At 36.0% G+C, this 18,199-nt stretch overlaps 2 protein-coding genes across 2 annotated transcripts; both read right to left on the reverse strand.

The window, feature by feature from the left end:
• Positions 1 to 10,801: 10,801 nt before the first annotated feature.
• Positions 10,802 to 14,918, reverse strand: LOC137388256 (E3 SUMO-protein ligase ZBED1-like). Its single transcript, XM_068074756.1, has 2 exons — positions 14,879 to 14,918; positions 10,802 to 11,148 (listed from the first exon to the last, which is right to left on the reverse strand). Exons 1-2 carry the CDS (start codon positions 14,916 to 14,918, stop codon positions 10,802 to 10,804), a joined length of 387 nt encoding a protein of 128 aa, XP_067930857.1.
• Positions 14,919 to 14,942: 24 nt separating this feature from the next.
• On the reverse strand, positions 14,943 to 17,907 carry LOC137388257 (zinc finger BED domain-containing protein 4-like). The gene is made up of 6 exons (XM_068074757.1): positions 17,863 to 17,907; positions 17,421 to 17,629; positions 17,032 to 17,242; positions 16,362 to 16,509; positions 15,957 to 16,131; positions 14,943 to 15,144 (listed from the first exon to the last, which is right to left on the reverse strand). Exons 1-6 carry the CDS (start codon positions 17,905 to 17,907, stop codon positions 14,943 to 14,945), a joined length of 990 nt encoding a protein of 329 aa, XP_067930858.1.
• Between the last annotated feature and the right edge of the window lie 292 nt (positions 17,908 to 18,199).

An 18,199-nucleotide genomic window follows, 5' to 3' on the forward strand; every position in this document is an offset into this window, starting at 1 on the left:
AACACATACAATAGCAGCTAACGCTAGCATTTGCCAGAGAAGGAGATATAAGTTATCCTTCATTACAACAGTTGACTTTGATAAAATTGGAATTTATCAATGTCTTAAAAGACAAACGTAGAAGCAAACCTAAAAGCAAACTTTCATTTTCAACTTAACGTAATTAAAATTTCTTCGGCGTTCGTGGTTTGAAGTTTCTTGCTGGTTAGCTAATTTTTCCTTTGTTTCGCTTTCACGACTAGCCGGCCGTTTTGAGATGATCCTATCTAAAGACGTTTGCCTTTGTCGCCCTTTAAAAATGTTGCGATTAGGACGAACGCAGGTGTCGTCACAAAAGGTTAATGTGCGACCATTGGCCAACTTGTCCGAATGTCTATTTTTATAGTTTTGCTAGATAGAACCGGCCTTTTCATATAACATCGTTTCAGTTACGCTGTCACCAGCCAATTGTTTATCCAATGCATGAGCAGTCTCTCCATCAGCGGTCGTGAAGATCGCTGCGCCGTTTAGAAACTATGGCCAGTCCTTTTGCGAACTAAATGCCCTGAATATAATCCTTCGGTTTGATAATTGTGGATGTATTTCTGTCGTATTGCTGAGCTAGCTCAGTCACGTATACATATTTTGCATCTTTTTCAATAATTTTCCGTTTAATTTCAACTGTTATTATTCGCTTTTTCTTTGCATTATCTTTCATTTTACTGGCAAACTTCCGGTCAACGCAGAGTACTTTTAATTCACATAATTATGCACTGAAAATCGGGTACATAAAACACGGTTCAAAAGTATAACCTGAGCAGTTGAAAAATACAAAGTGATGCTGTTCTCATAAAACACCTCCGGCGTACTTGGCAACTGACTCACGTGCTCGTATCTCAAACATGGCTCGTATGTTAGTGCTAAAACTTGCTTAAAAGCTGGCTCGTATCTCAAGTTTCTCGTATGTTGGAGCACTCGTAAGTTGAAGTATTACTGTACTTTCTAACGTTTATAGCTTTGACCGTAACTAAGCAAACGTCTTAGCGACCCTATTAATCAGTTTTATACAATTTTTTTTCAGTTCCATTATACGGTACGGGGAAATTATATGTACGCGAAATTATTATACGCGTATAAAAAGCGATTTCGTTAAGAAAGCAGTGTAGTCTCAGATCCGCAACTAGTGGAAACTCCTTCGAAATAAATTGAATAGAAACCACGTTTGTGAATTCGGCAAAAAACTGTTCGAGTTAACGGTGCCGAGGTCGAGTTATATGGAGCCATTTATCATTGCGTGGGAACGGACCAAGCAAATCCATTCGAGTGTTCGATATATCCGCGGGCGAGTTATCCATGTTTTACTGTATATTGATTAATCAAATTTAATCAAACCTTTAATAAAGAGCCACTATAAAGGAAGGGTTGAAAAGAAGAGCACCGTAGCATTGAAATATAAGTTTCATTTTGAGGAATTATGATGTGTGACTACTCTTATATGAGCTCACAGCCTCTTGTCCATAAGATTATGTGAAGGCCTTAATCCTAATAAGGTTCACTCATTCGTCATGTGTAGACCTGGCTTACTCCATAGAGTCTCCATCGACTTATGCTTCTTTTATATTTTATGTAGGTTTGCACACACTTCATGTCATGCCTAAGTTTATTCATACACTGTCCCATAAACGCTGCTGCTCAAGCTTCTATTGTTGCAGTGCCTGCTAGAATGACAGACAATCTAAGGGGTGTTCAGTTTCAAAACATGACTTTTATATTATGTAATTTAATTACTTCCATCTAGTATACACATTTATACACACATATATATATATATATATATATATATATATATATATATATATAACTAACTAGAGTGTGGAATAGGTTAATTTTACTTATCTTTATTCCAGATTGATGTTTTATTCTGGGGTCACGACAGGTCTGTTTCGTGCTGGTGCACTCTTCAGGTGACTTGTGTTGAATCAACACAAGTCACCTGAAGAGTGCACCAGCACGAAACAGACCTGTCGTGACCCCAGAATAAAACATCAATCTGGAATAAAGATAAGTAAAATTAACCTATTCCACACTCTAGTTAGTTATAACACTCCGCACTTTTTAGAGCGTAGAGTGCTGTTAGCAGTAGGCCTGACCACTTATCTATTATATATATATATATATATATATATATATATATATATATATATATATATATATATATATATATATATATATATATATATGTAACACTAACCAATGCCTAAAAGCAACGATGCAACAAATGCAATACTAACCAAAATTTAAATAGGCTTTCACTCTCAGCAGTAGTTATATTACACTTGTATGTCTGAACAGGAAGTCCTGAGCTCACAAATATACCAAATATTAACAACCATCACAAAAACAAGATTGTCACAAGTAGCACTCACCGAGTGTCATTAGTAACTGAGAATCTACATATAGTTAAGAGGCTAAAGAATAGATTATTTCCTCAAATTAGTCATTTTTAGACTACTAATTGAGCATGTGACTTCATACACACGCAGCAAGAAGGATGCTGTAAATGTAAATGTGTTAAATGAGTAAATGTGCTACATGTGTAAATAAGTAAATGTGGTAGACAGCGGTTTGTTTTTCATAAAGATTAAAAATGACACCGTTGAATAAATTATCTTTGAGGCATGATACAAGGGAACGTTTGATTCAAACCATATGCTTAACAAATTGCATAAGTATTTTAGACTTTATAAGTAATCATAGATTAAAATAGATAAAAGTTATTGATTGTCAACCACATGCTTCATCTTTCCTTTGGTGTTCACTTCAGTCTGTTTCTCAGCGGTTTTGCTTAAACAGAGTTGTTATCAATTGCCAAACTTAACAAAGTAAGTATAAGCTGTCAGTTTTTAACAAAGACGTACTCACTCATCATGGTGATAGCATGCAGGAGTAGCCACATTCACCGCCTCAAGGTTAACACCAAACAGTTGACTTACTAGGCAGGTGCTGATTACCAGGAGACATTAGTGACTGATGTTTACATGATACGTGTAAAACTCCTAGCTCAGAAGAATAGCTATGGACATAAATAAGCTTGGTAATCATTTACTATTTATTCATTCACTGAGTTCAGACTATAGAAAAAGTTATTGTTCAGATTTTTATTTGCATAATGAGTGTGTTATTTCAGGCTTTTATGATAGATTCTATTGATCCTATTGATCGTATGGTGGCATTTAAGATGGTAGCCTATTAAACCATAACTGTCATGAACAACTTTTATCATATTTACTAGGTAAACCAGACACGCTAATTACGATTTTGTACCAAAAACAAAGATTAGTCAACTAACTTCCAAAGTCATTTAGGCTTTTTTAAAGCGTTTCAATATCCGTTTCAAAAATAACACAATCGGCATTACAAGCTCCGCCCGTAAATATGTGACGAAACCTAGCTTTTTCAGGAACGGAAGTTAGGAATGTTTAGTCCGATTTATAATAATAGAGATGAGTGTCTTAAAACCTATTATTATCTAAATCCAGCCTGTGAAATAATTTCAGTTTTTTATGAAAGGTATATAAACTATTCAAAATTGCTCGTAGCTTGTTACATGACGTTTAAATGGGCTGAACGCCGAGAAAAATGAGCTCAACAAACACGGTTTTATCACAAGCCAGCGTTTTTATTGCGCGTTTCCAAATATGCAATGTTAAATTGCACATCTACCTTTCAGAAAAGACTAATATTATTTTTAAGGCTGAATTTAGATATTAATGGATTTTATATCACCCATCTCTATTATTCTAAATCGGTCTAAACATCCCTACGTAACTTCTGTTGCTAAAAAGCTAGGTTACGTCACGTATTTATGGGCAGAGCTTGTTATGCCGATCGTGTTGTTTTTGAGACCGATAATAAAATGCTGTACAAAAGCCTTCATTACTCTGCAAGTTAGTGGACTAATATTTATTTTGAGTACAAAATCGGAATCAGCGTGTCTGATTTACCTAGTAAATACAATAAAAGTTGTTCGTGACAGTTATGATTTAACATTCTGCATAGCAACCAACTGCTCATGCATGATCTGGTTGGAGAGACAAAAGAACCTTTAGTGAATTTGCTTGCTAAGCATTTAAAACAACAATTTTGGAGACTTTCTTGGGATACAAGCATGTTCACAAGAGATATTATCCATGGCAGTTGCTTGTTTGGTTATAAACTTAATTGAGGTAAAAGTTAGCCATGTTTTATAATCTGAGCTCATTCATCAAACTCAGGTTAACATAAAACCTATTGCTCAGGTATTGATTTTTACTCACATTCCTTTCCTCAGACTACACTACACCTCCTGACATATAGTTGCCTAGCAACACCAACCATACTAACAACAAATATAAAACAGTCTCTTGATAAACTTATTAGTATTAAAGAAAACTTGCAAAAATTTACAAAAAAAGTTGAAGCAATATGATTATTACTGTTTGTTTGAAATTCCTATATGTTTTCTCTAAAAACATGACTGTATGTGCTGAATGTAGCTGTTGGAAGAAATTACGATGTCAGTTATAGTTATCTTCTCTCTGCCAAACAAACGTAATACACTCAGAATAATTGGCTGTGTCTGACGTGAAGCATTTTAGATCACTTGATATTGGGTGTAAGCCATAAATCATAGCTTTGGTTCCTTCAATGATTCAATAGAGCCCTCCCTTCATGAATACTTACACACAACTTTACTAACACACACTAAGCAGGTGTAAACTCTCATCATAAGTAGGCAATATATTAACAATAATAGTCAGTATTCAATGAACACACAGTATATTAAACTGTGAAATATTAACTGTGTTAGACAGTGGTTTCCTTTTTCCATAAAGACATAAAAATAAGACCATTGGACAGAGTATGCTTTAGTTATAATTAAAATAGTTTTTGTTGAAACTGCTTACCTAGAAAATCTCTAAGTATTGCAGTCTTTTTGACTAATCTTCAATACTTACGATCACTTCTAAATTATGTTATTAAAGAACAAACGGTAATATGTTTAAACTGTTACCGTTGCCTGTGTTTATCGTAATACGAATGGTGGGAATTCTTGCTGCTTAAATATCAGCATGCTTGTAAGTAATGGGCATGTGTATGTTTAGGTAAGTTTACAATCACAGATTTGTGATAGCATGTGACAGTAACTAATTTCACAGCAATAAGGTTAAGGAAAAACACGGTACTGATACATGGTGATCATAGTACTAAACGGGTGCTGATTGCTTGGAGAAATAAGTGACTAATGTTTCTGTAATATACCTGTGTAGCACAGCTAGGAGCTCAGCTAAACAGCTGCTGACATAAAGCAGTCGATTTATTCAATTATTAGAGACCTCATTCACTGAGCTCAAGTTATAATAACAGTTATTGTTCAGATGTTGGCTTGCATTATGAGTATGTTATTTCAGGCTTTTGTGATAGACCCTATTCGTTCTATTGTAAATAAAACTGCCAGCCCCCTTAACTCTCTAAAAGGCAGTGAAAGATCAACACTAAGTGTTAAGAGCCATTGTAATGTATATTTACTAAATAAATATATGAGTTTACATGAACACCAGGCGATATAGCAATTTCAAGAGTGGAGAGAGGGTGTGAGTACCGCTCTGCCAAAGCGATAGAATCTTCTTCCTTTCATACTTTTACTTTCGCTTCAGGCTCCGGCCCTTTTTTCTACGATCAGTTTCTCTTTAATGATCTCGGTCTCTTTCGTGTCTTGAAAACTCGCCCCTATGGCTATGATGACTAGGAGGCCGCCTATCACTACGGCCTTGGTCACAGCGCCCTGCCATAACTCTATTGATTTTATTCACTGGTTTAAGCTGATAGCCTACTCACATTCTGTGTAGCTAATGACTGATTTAGTTGGGAAAAAAGCAAAACCTTTAGGGCTTCATTATTATTATTATTAGTTATTGTTTAGATGTTAGCTTGCATTATGAATATCATTATGTTAGTTCAGGCTTTTGTGATATATCCTATTCATTCTCTTGTAAGGAAAACTGCCTGTCTCCTTTACTCTCCACAAGGCAGTCAAACAACAACATCAAGTGTTAAGAGCCATTGAAATGTATATTTACTAAATAACTATATATATATATATACAACTGTATATATATAGGTTCACATTCATGACAGGTGATATAGTGATTCAAAGCGTGGAGAGAGGGTGCAAGTACCACTCTACCAAAGCGATAGAATCTTTTTCCTTTCCTACGTCTACTTTCGCTTCAGGCTCTCGTCCCGTTTTTTCTATGATCAGTTTCTCTTTCATGATATTTTTGGTTTGTTTAGTGTCTTGAGGTCTCAGCCCTATGACTATAGTGAGTAGGAGACCGCCTATCACAACGGCCTTGGTTACAGCACTCCGTTGTAATACTAATGATCTTATTGACACATTTAAGCTGATAGCGTACTCACATTCGTTGTAACTAATGACTGATCTGATTGGGAAAAAACAAAAAAAACTTTAATGCATCTTTATGCTGAGCACTGAAAAAACATAGTTTTCAGAGAGTTTCTTTGGAATTAAGAATAAATACAAAATATTGGTATCATGACAGTCGCCTAATTAGTTATAAATTGAAGATAGATGTATATTAACTTGCAGCACGAACAGCATGAATATTCAACTATATTCAGCTCACTTAGTTGGGCAGAGCAGATAGCTGTACGCACCTTGGCTAGTGGGACTTCCTTCTATAATAAAAACTGGAACGAAATCACACGCATTTTATTTCTTTATCAAATAGTCTAGATTGCCCCTTGTTTGTTAGCAAATATCAGTAAACAAGGGGGACATATTTAATCATAGTATAATTTAAAATCATTATAGAAAACCTAGAGAGTAGGAAAATTTAAATTCTAGCAATCCAAGTTCTGAGTTTTTTTGATGGCGTAGTTTTTTACACGCGCTGATGTAAATAAATCTCTCCACTTACGTTCTTCAAAACATTTATTTTGAGAAAAGCAAATCGCATCATCTTCCAGCAATTACAATATGTCTTACTGTAGCTTGGACATTATGTACTAGCAAGTGGGGAATGTAACAGCATGTACAGTATGTACCTTCATGTGCAGTATGCATTAAAAGAAGAAGTATGTACCAGTATGGACAGTATATACTAGCATAGACTTGGCTGATGAAAAAAGGCTGATTCTACAGCAACACAGCTATACTGTATGTGATTCACTGCTATCAATTTAGCACACTAACCAATGCCTAAGCATAGATACAACCGATGCAACAATAACCAATGCCTAAGCATAGATACAACCGATGCAACACTAACCAATGCCTAAGGATAGATGCAAACGATGCAACACTAACCAATGCCTAAGCATAGATACAACCGATGCAACACTAACCAATGCCTAAGCATAGATGCAACTGATGCAACACTAACCAATGCCTAAGCATAGATGCAACTGATGCAACACTAACAAATGCCTAAGTATAGATGCAACCGATGCAACACTAACCAATGCCTAAGCATAGCTGCAACCGATGCAACACTAACCAATTCCTAAGCATAGATGCAACCGGTGCAACACTAACCAATGCCTAAACATAGATGTAACCGATGCAACACTAACCAATGCCTAAGAATAGATGTAACTGATGCAACACTAACCAATGCCTAAGCATAGATGCAACCGATGCAACACTAACCAAAGCTTATACAGGCCTTCACTCTCATCAGTAGTTATATTATACTTGTATGTCTGAACAGGAAGTTCTGAGCTCACAAATACACTAAATATTGACAACTACCACAAAAACAAGATTGTCATAAGTAGCACTTACCAAGCGCTACTACTAACTGGGAATCTACATGTAGTTAAGTAGTAGTTAAGTTAGTAGTAGCACTTACCAAGCGCTACTACTAACTGGGAATCTACATGTAGTTAAGTAGTAGTTAAGTTAGTAGTAGCACTTACCAAGCGCTATTACTAACTGGGAATCTAAATGTAGTTAAGTAGTAGTTAAGTTAGTAGTAGCACTTACCAAGCGCTACTACTAACTGGGAATCTACATGTAGTTAAGTAGTAGTTAAGTTAGTAGTAGCACTTACCAAGCGCTACTACTAACTGGGAATCTACATGTAGTTAAGTAGTAGTTAAGTTAGTAGTAGCACTTACCAAGCGCTACTACTAACTGGGAATCTACATGTAGTTAAGTAGTAGTTAAGTTAGTAGTAGCACTTACCAAGCGCTATTACTAACTGGGAATCTAAATGTAGTTAAGTAGTAGTTAAGTTAGTAGTAGCACTTACCAAGCGCTACTACTAACTGGGAATCTACATGTAGTTAAGTAGTAGTTAAGTTAGTAGTAGCACTTACCAAGCGCTACTACTAACTGGGAATCTACATGTAGTTAAGTAGTAGTTAAGTTAGTAGTAGCACTTACCAAGCGCTACTACTAACTGGGAATCTACATGTAGTTAAGTAGTAGTTAAGTTAGTAGTAGCACTTTCCAAGCGCTACTACTAACTGGGAATCTACATGTAGTTAAGTAGTAGTTAAGTTAGTAGTAGCACTTACCAAGCGCTACTACTAACTGGGAATCTACATGTAGTTAAGTAGTAGTTAAGTTAGTAGTAGCACTTACCAAGCGCTACTACTAACTGGGAATCTACATGTAGTTAAGAGGCTAAAGAATAGATTATTTTCTCAAACTAGTCATTTTCAAAGTCATCTTCTTTCTTTTTCCAATTTTCCCACGTTTTTCAGTGTTCCGTCTGAGACAACTGCCAGTTGTTATTTGTACGCTAGCTCAATTTATAAACAACAAAGAAAGGAATTTTTAAAATATAAAGCTGATATATTTAAATGCATAGAAATCTGCAAACATTTTGTGAGATCTGCTTTAGCTGATTTTCATATAAGATTAAAAAAATTTATTTGCTGACATGTAATTGAGCACGCGACTTCATACACACGCAGCAAGAAGGATGCTGTAAATGTAAATGTGTTAAATGAGTAAATGTGCTACATGTGTAAATAAGTAAATGTGGTAGACAGCGGTTTGTTTTTCATAAAGAATAAAAATGACACTTGTGAATAAATTATATTTGAGGCATGATACAAGGGAACGTTTGATTCAAATCGTATGCTTAACGAATTGCATAAGTATTTTAGACTTTATAAGTAATCATAGATTAAAATAGATAAAAGTTATGGATTGTCAACCACATGCTTTATCTTTCCTTTGGTGTTCACTTCAGTTTGTTTCTCAGCGCTTTTGCTTAAACAGAGTTGTTATCAATTGCCAAACTTAACAAAATAAGTAAGCTGTCAGTTCTAACAAAGACTCACTCATCATGGTGATAGCATGCATGAGTAGCCACATTCACGGTCTTAATGTTAACACCAAACAGTTGACACAATAGGCAGGTGCTGATTACCAAGAGACACTATTGACTGATGTTTACATGATACGTGTAACACTCCTAGCTCAAAGGAATAGCTATGGACATAAATAGGCTTGTTTATTCACTTATTATTTATTCATTCACTGAGTTTAGACTAGGGCTGGGCCGGTATGGAGTTGAGTGTCGGAGAGGATATCCGTCTGGTTATTGATCGGTGTCGTCGGCATCAGTATCCTCGGTTTTACGGGTTTTGGTATTCTATTCCGGTATGAGATGGTCGGTATTGTTAGTATTGAAGGTCGGTATAAGGTTTTTCTGTCTCAAAGAAATACTTTTGCTTCTGCGTCTGTCATAGATATTACGGAGAAAAAACCTGGGCAGGCCCACCCTTGCATGGCTGCTGGGGAAGTGGGTCTGGTCAGTGTCAACTACTCATTCGTAATTAGTATTATTTGTTTGAGTAATGAATCCTTCGTTTTTTCGTGACGTCTTTCTATCGTTGTCGCCCATCTTTATGGACAAATTGTATTGTTGAAAACACGAAGCTTTTGCATTTAATTATTGCAAACAATGCTCTTGTTTGCAATTTTTTTTATTTTAGTATCAGAACAACACCGAAAAATACTATTAATCAAGAGAATGACGATCGTTTTCTTCTACAAAGATTGGGGCTTTTTTGTAGACGACCACATGTGCAAGCAAGATGATGACGTAAAAAGCAATGGATTGGTTTTGCTGTGAAATGGATACATTGGGTCATGTCATGCTAGGGTCACTCATCCAACCGAATGTCTTCTCCCCATTCTTTATGAGGTATGTGATGATCTCATATAATCGTAAATCATCACAGATTTATCAACCATTTGTTACCAGTGTCCTCTAAATTATAGACATATATGACATGTCTTTTAAGCGTGATACAAAGTTAAGTAAAATAAACCATTATCTTCACATGTTATGTAGGTGGAGAGGGGGTGCTTAATACATGTAATGCTGTATTATGTTATTTCACAGACTTTGTCACATCCTGATAGTCAGCTAGAATTCATTGAAGATGATATAGTGTATGTTGATTGAAAAAGGAAGTTATATTCCTTGTACATAATAAAAACACCTGTAATAATATTCACTAAGACTTGTACTATCAGCGATTTGGTATGATTGTAATCTCTGTCTATGGGTAGAAAAACTGGATAAACATTCGAATAGCTGACTGAGAAAGAAATATTAAGCCTACAAAATATGAAAATACATGACTATATGACCCCCTGAATATCTCACACAGCACATATTCAAAGATCAGAAACTAGCCTAAAAATAAAAACCATGAAAATTTACAAAAGCTACAAAAAACATGACTTTACATTGTAATCAACTAATAAAGTGTTAGTTGTAAATTCTGAGTTACTTTAGAGATTGGCAGCAAGAAAACACGGCATGTTTACTTTGGCTAGCTTTAAACAATTACGTTGGTTGGTTACAATGTTTCCTGCCGCACTAAATACTCTCTCTGATGACACAGACATAGCCTGAATGCTCAGGTATTTCTGGGCTAGCTGAGCCAAATAAGGGAAGGTCTCCCTGTGTTCTCGCCACCATACTAGTGGGTCCGACTTCATCGATAGTCTCGGCAGGGAGGCATAGAGAGAAATCTCCTTGTCTGTGTTGGAAGTTAGGTTGTCGTCTTCATCGCTGTGATTGTCTTCTTCTATGAGCTTTCCCAAAAAGTCTGCCAGAGTAGACTCAGACTTTGAGCCTGTTGAAATCACTAAAGGTTCACTTAATATATCAGAAACAAAGGAAATGAAAACTTATTCAAACCTATAGAGTGCTAGACGATGAATGTTGAGAAAAAACCTTGTAGAAATTTTACAACCTCTCCATAAATGTGTCAATCATAAAACTTTAGCACACAAAAATGCTGTAGTAATATTGATGGCTTAGAGATCGATAAGAAATGTTTAACCTTTTCCACCCCGTTCCCATAATCTTACGGGTTGAGAGCGCAGTCTCGGCGCACCAAACCCGTGAATGCCCGCCAGATCTGAATCTTTGATAGGTATTTTTTAAATTCATTTATTTATTTTAAAAACGACACTAAAATTTTAAATTAATAATTTGAGGAATTTTAAAAGATATCATACTACTATTTTGAGGCTATAATTAGTCCCTTATACGCATGTGCAAAAAGAACACATTGCTAGAAATTGATAGTTCTTTATGGAAAGCTTATCTTCATGAACGGACGTGATATTTCAAGCGCTGCTAAAAAAATTTGTTTACAGGAAAATATCGACTGGTTTGAAAGTGAAGCAGAGAATGTTAGTGCAGAAGAATGTGAAAAAAACAATGAAAGTGAAAAAGAAATTCAACAGAGTGAATCGGAGTACGAAAGTGAGAGTGAAACGGTCAGCTTTGAAGGAGGGAGTCATGACGGAGTTCGAAGAGGAGTCGATTTCATTTTCAGAATTTCATTTTGATGACCGCTTGGCAGGTGTAAGAAGCCGATATCCTGGACAGATAAGTATTTTTGGCTATTTAAAGTTGTTTATTACATCGGCCATCATGAATGTAATAGTTAATGAATCAAATACATGTAGATATGGCCTTCAAAAACATGGCGATGCCTGGCAGCTTGTCGATGAAAAAGATATTTGGCAAATTTTTGGTTTAATTTGGCTTATGGGTATTTTCAAGAAGGCTACTCTGTCGTCTTACTGGTCTACCGATCATTTGTTATCTACACCAGTGTTTGGTAAACTGATTTCAAAAAACAGGTGTTCAATGGTTTTAAACAGTTTACATTTCACTGACAATTCGGAAAACCCTGCTGGCAATAAATTGTTCTAATTAGGAAGTGTTTTTGACATGACATGTGACCGGTTATCTTCTGTTTTGCTGCCTGGTAAATTTATATCTATAGATGAAAGCTTGCTAGCTTGGAAAGGGCAATTCATTTTCAGACAATATATTCCATCTAAAAGACCTAGATTTGGAACAAAGCTATTTGCTCTCTGCGATGCTGTCTCTGGCTATGTGCACAAGCTGTCTGTGTACATTGATGAGGAAGAGGAATCACTAACAACATAGTCATAAAATTAATGAGTGGTTTACTTTAATTTAGGTCATTGTTTATTAATGGATTATTTTTATAATTTGCCAGAGTTAGCGGCTGAACTGGTAAAAAATAATACTCATGTTTGTGGAACTTTGCGTCTAAACAGAAAAGGTGGCCCCAAAGATTTGAAAATGTATAATGGAAAAGTAGTTAAAAAGGTGAGACAAGCTTTTCTAATGGAGAATGTATGGTTGGCTGTTGGAGAGATAAAAACTATATTTCTGTAATCTCAACTATGCATAAAAACATGGAAGTCGCAGATACAGGCAAAGTAAATTATAAAGGGGATAAAGTTTGCAAACCAACTGTTGTTTTGGATTACAACAAATACATGGGGGAGTTGACAAATCGGATCAAAATTTGCATTACTATAACGCTGCGCGTAAAACCATGAAATGGTATAAAAAACTTTGTTTTCATTTATTAGATATTTGTGTATACAATGCGGCCATAATTTATAGAATCCATAGCGGCTGTAAAATAACTGACCGTTTCGACAGAAATCAATTCATCAGATATTTGAATATACCGGTTCTTGTCGCAAAAACAGTACTCCTCACGCTTCAACTTCTTCTACTCATCGAATAGTGACAAACAGTCCAGGGAAAGATAGACCGACAAAATACAGAATTTGTAGGCACTGCAAAAGGCGCACTGATGACAACAAACCTAAGCGACGCGAAACTAAATTTAAATGTCTAGCATGTGGAGTACCTTTGTGCGAGTCATGTTTTGCTACTTACCATGCTAAATAAATTCATTTTAAATTTTATTTAGCGTGCGCAAATCCTTCATTGCTTTGTATCACTTACTTTTGTACATACACTTGTTAAAATGTCAATGTCTATGTATTGTATTTGTTGTACATTTACAGGTTGTATTTGTTGTGCATTTACAGGTTGTATTTGTTGTGAATTTACAGGTTGTATTAGTTGTGCATTTACAGGTTGTATTTGTTGTGCATTTACAGGTTGTGTTTGTTGCAAACCGCCCTTTTTAAGGGCACCCATATTATCAAAGAGTTCAGTTCACATGCATTCTAGCAGTCCATGATTTGCTGTTTGCGCTCATAATAAATGTTGCCTTCTGTCTTGTGCTGCTTCACCAAATGTGCCAATGCAGACTGACAACTCAATTCATTTTATGCACAATAACTTTTTCTGCAGCACACATGAATTTGTGCAATGTGTTTATATGCAAAATTGTTACATAAATCTAGTTTCGAGAAATGCATAGGATCAACTAAAATCGGCAAAAAATCATAACTATCAATAAATAGATCTCAAATTGTAAAGCTTTGCAAGCTGTCTGGAGGAAAAAATCAGTCTAGAAAATAATCTCAGCTTTCAAATGCATATTCATCTGCAGCTAAATGCCAATTTGCACAAAAGTTATAGCAGAGTTGGAACAGTCTTGTCAGCCATCTCGTGCGCTACCTATAGACATGGCATCATAAGCATTTCTAAGATCTTCCCCTCCAATGCACATGAGCGCCTAACTCTGCTTTTGATGCACTTGGACAACCAATTTTTTTTGCTACGTGTCGCAAACATATCTGACACCATGCAGATGCTCATCATAAACTATTTTCTTAGAGTTATTGCTTTTAAACAATGTATTTATTATCGAAATTTGATGGTAAAAAGCTGACAGCTTCGTCAAATCAGAATATTGACCAAAGTTTTTACAGCTTATTTGCAAGAAACAAATGGCTGCCTGTTGAGAAATTTCTAAGTTTTCTAATGCATATTTATTTGTGGCTCTATGCCATTTTGCATGCAAGTTATTGCGAAGTTTAGGCAACCATGTCAAGCCTCCATTTTTCGCTGGTCATTAGGGCCACGCGCTGAGAATTTTGAGCGGCGTTCCTGCATTGCATCGGAGATCATAACTCCACTTTCATTGCTCTTGGACGACCAAGTTCTTTTGCAAATTGTTGTGAACATATGAATCCATGTAAGTATTATTTATACAACATTGTCAATTACTTTTATTATTTAGAAAACACAATTGAAAATGACATACAAAAATAAAAAAATTGGTATCTTCAACGAATTGAGACTTTCACAGGAAGGAAATTGCAAGCTATCTACATAAAAATATCAGCTTGTAGAAAATCTTCTCAGCATGCTTATGCATGTTAATTTATGTATCTACATGTACCTCAATTTTGATAAAAGTTAATGCAGTTTTTACGCAGTCGTGTCGAAGGCTCAAATCACCCTAGTAAACACTCTGGTGCACTGGGGAATTTCCAGCCGTAAGTGCCTGTTCGATAAAGGGTTAAATGTAGGGTATGGTTATGGCATTGTCAAGTAAAATAAAAAAATGTTGTGCAATCTTTTATTTAAATGAAAAGTCTACCAACCTTCACGATAAGGCTCCAGAGACTTGGCCTCTTCTTTCATGCTGCTTTCAATTCCTGGAGAAAACTATCCCTTGTATCTAGGGTCCAGGAATGATACTTTCTGGTATAGCTGGTTGATTGGAATAGGCTTAAAGTGGTCGTCCATATACTTCCAGACTGCCTTCTTGAGCTTTGATGATAGAGCAGCCTCATCTGGCTCTGCCACCATCTTAGTTTTGATGAGCATGAGAGTCGGTAACACACTGCTTACTGTGACATTTTTTCCCCTAGTAACAATGGAACCACATAAGTGAGTCACATGAGTTTGCTTGAAAATCACAATGTAGCACTTGATGAAGCTGGCCATCAAAGCAACACATCATGCAAATTAGTCTAAGAACTCAGACTTCAAAAGTGTGGAGTTGTTCCACACTTTTGAAACTGAGGATTTAGGCTACATGCGAGTGAAAAAATTTCACAAACCATTTTATACGAGCAGAGTGAAGGAGGAAAGAAGGGGAAAGGAGAGGGGAGATAATAATGCCCTGGTGGCCCATGCCTAAACACTACCAAGCCAATTAAATTGACTTCTAACATTAAAGAAATACTTGCAAACAAATAATAAACTAAACTGATAGCAAATCAGTAAGCTGTGTAAGTGGCTTCATTGCATGGTGAATGGCTTGTAGAATTTCCAACTCAACATTAGAGAGTAGCAGGTGTGTAGCAGAGTAGTCAGCTGACAGTATGAGTCTGATGGCCCTCTCTTGTTCTAAAAACCTCTCTATCGCTTGAAAAGTACTTTCATACCTTGTGGGGCACTCATTGATGAGGGAATGGCTCTCGATGTTGAGTTTATCTTATGTGACAAAGAAAATTATACAAATGTAACATGGCATGTACCTGCAGCAATGGTGTAGTGTAAAAAATAAACTTGTATTGTTATTGATGAAACTGTCTAAGACACCATTAAATAAAAAACAAGACAAACCGCTTTTGATCCTATGCGAGTGCTGGGGGTCTTTAGGGTAAACATCGCAGATATTAATGCCCGATCTGATGTGATATTGCTCATTGGACAACTTTATTGTGAGCAAACTGAATTGTTACTTGCGCCTCCTTCAAAAGCCTCTTCTTTTTGTGAGAGTGGGCAAAGAGTCTGATGACCTTTTTCATCGCCAACATAGCAGGGGCTATCTCCTCCTTGGACTGCTTCAGAGTAGTGGCCACAGCAAGATTAAGACGGTGTCCAAAACACTGCACTCTTAGCCATCCTAAAACAGTGACAAATAACAGTGAAAGTAACAATCGATTATAAATTGGTGAATTAAAAAGAAAAACCCATGCCTCTTATTGACTTTTCTAATGAAAACAGAATAGCTGAATTGACAGCTTTAATAGGTTTGTGATCTGAACAGCAAAATTTTCCCACATTTTACCAATAAGATAAAATATTATAGTTGTAACATAACAAACTCAAAAGCTGATTATTAGGACTGTTTACCTTGAACAGTGACTGCCTTGCTGATGTTGGAGGCATTATCAGTAGTTAAAGCAACTTGCTTAGATGCCTCAAGATCCCAATTCATCAAGACCTGGTCCAACATCACCTGGATATTTGCAGTGGTATGGTTCTCTGGACAGTGATTCACCTTAAAAAGAGCAGAAAATGTGGAGTAAACTCATACATCTGGCAAAATATATATGTTGTAACCATAGATATAATATTATTAATTATTATAAATTTATTATATTTATGGTTGTAATACTCATCACCAATGAAGTATAGTTCACAGCATAAAGGAAATATGAAAGCCGCTATACCATTAAGCCTTGTTTGATATGAAAAATGTTAAACTGGCACCTATAACTACAGACTGAAACGGTACGACTAACACACCACAAGAAAAACAAATATATCAATGAAATGTTAAGCGGTAGAACATAAGTTCACAAGACTAAATTCACTAAAATAAAATTACTGATGTCAAAAGGCAGGTGAAGAAAAGTAGCAAAATAAAAATAAAAGTTGGCCCAGTTGTTGTTATAATATAATGAAGCAGGATATCCGGAGTTAGGTCTAGGTTTGCTTTATTTGAGTTTTGATTATGTATGTTTTCTAATCAACACTGTTGTAATAAAAACACATAACTGTAGTTGGTTATAAAGCTCACTTGCAAAGATCGTGACTTCAACTGAAAGTTGTCTGTCAGCCAGTGGACAGTGTAGGCCATGTACGGATCCTTGATGATGGATGACCAATAATTCGTGGTAGCGCTGAAGTAGGAAACACTACTGAGTTTGTTCTTGACAATGTCAACAGTTTCCTGATAAATAGCTGGTGATAGGGTTCGGCTAAAGTAGCTTCTACTAGGAAGTGTGTACCTAGATCAGAGAACAATAAAAATTAACGATACAAATTGATGATCATTCCAAGATGATCAGCATATAGCACTAGAACTCTTTGATTGAAACACCGGCTTCTTAACCTACTGGGAGCCTAAAATGAAGAAAGAGCTCCATACTATATGTATTTAATAAAACTAGCATACACTACACTTACAGTGGGTCAAATGTTGACAGCATCTCCCTAAACCCTGTCTTCTCAACTGTGTAGATGGGCAGACCCTCCTTGATTATGAATGACCCCACAGCTTTTGTCAGTTTCTTATGGTTCGCTGAGCTGGCCGAATAGGGTGTTCTGAACAGCTGGTGTATAGATTCAGCCTTTGACAATTTGGGAATTTTTCTAACAGGCTTTGAGGCAAAAACCTGCTCAATACAAGTTACATCTACAAAAAAGAACACGAATAACGAACATTCACCTGTAATACAATTATGTTTTGCCATCAGGTATCAGGTGATTGATGCACGATTAAATTTAATTGTACAGTGACTTGCATTGGTTAAAATCATCACATTCAGAGAGTATCTATTCCTATTGTCACACTAAGATTGACAATCATCCTGGATCAACAACAATGAGCATTTGTAATCAAACTCACCCTGCTCATCATCACTGGGGGAAGCTCTTCAGCGGGTGGTTCCATGTGATGTAGAGGTCACTTGTGAGGCAGATGGTGATAATAGCGAATCAGAGAGCTGTGACCCAATAGTTTTTTTAGTATCACTCGACTCCAAATCATTCACTCTAAAACTACCTAAATTCCTTTGAGTTGATGTTGCTATAGATATAGGTTTGTTAAGTTTAAAACCTAGAAAGAAAGCAAAATATTACATATCAAAAGTTTCAATGTATTATCTTGCTGATGTCATAGAGAATAGAGATGAGAATTATTGATCAATTTTGTCAGTTTTGGTATCTAGAAATTAAAAGCAGGC

Source organism: Watersipora subatra, chromosome 2 (assembly GCF_963576615.1).
Source record: "Watersipora subatra chromosome 2, tzWatSuba1.1, whole genome shotgun sequence".
NCBI classification, from domain to species: Eukaryota; Metazoa; Bryozoa; class Gymnolaemata; order Cheilostomatida; family Watersiporidae; genus Watersipora; species Watersipora subatra.

What these genes read in the sequence shown, in the direction of transcription:
- LOC137388256 (XM_068074756.1), bottom strand. Translation starts at nt 14,918, where the DNA reads ATGAAAGAAGAGGCCAAGTCTCTGGAGCCTTATCGTGAAG. An exon ending in TCTGGAGCCTTATCGTGAAG is followed by an intron (nt 11,149 to 14,878) that starts GTTGGTAGACTT and finishes TGATTTCAACAG; the next exon opens with GCTCAAAGTCTGAGTCTACT.
- LOC137388257 (XM_068074757.1), bottom strand. Translation starts at nt 17,907, where the DNA reads ATGGAACCACCCGCTGAAGAGCTTCCCCCAGTGATGATGAGCAGG. An exon ending in TGAAGTCACGATCTTTGCAA is followed by an intron (nt 16,510 to 17,031) that starts GTGAGCTTTATA and finishes GCTCTTTTTAAG; the next exon opens with GTGAATCACTGTCCAGAGAA. An exon ending in CAAGGCAGTCACTGTTCAAG is followed by an intron (nt 16,132 to 16,361) that starts GTAAACAGTCCT and finishes TCACTGTTTTAG; the next exon opens with GATGGCTAAGAGTGCAGTGT.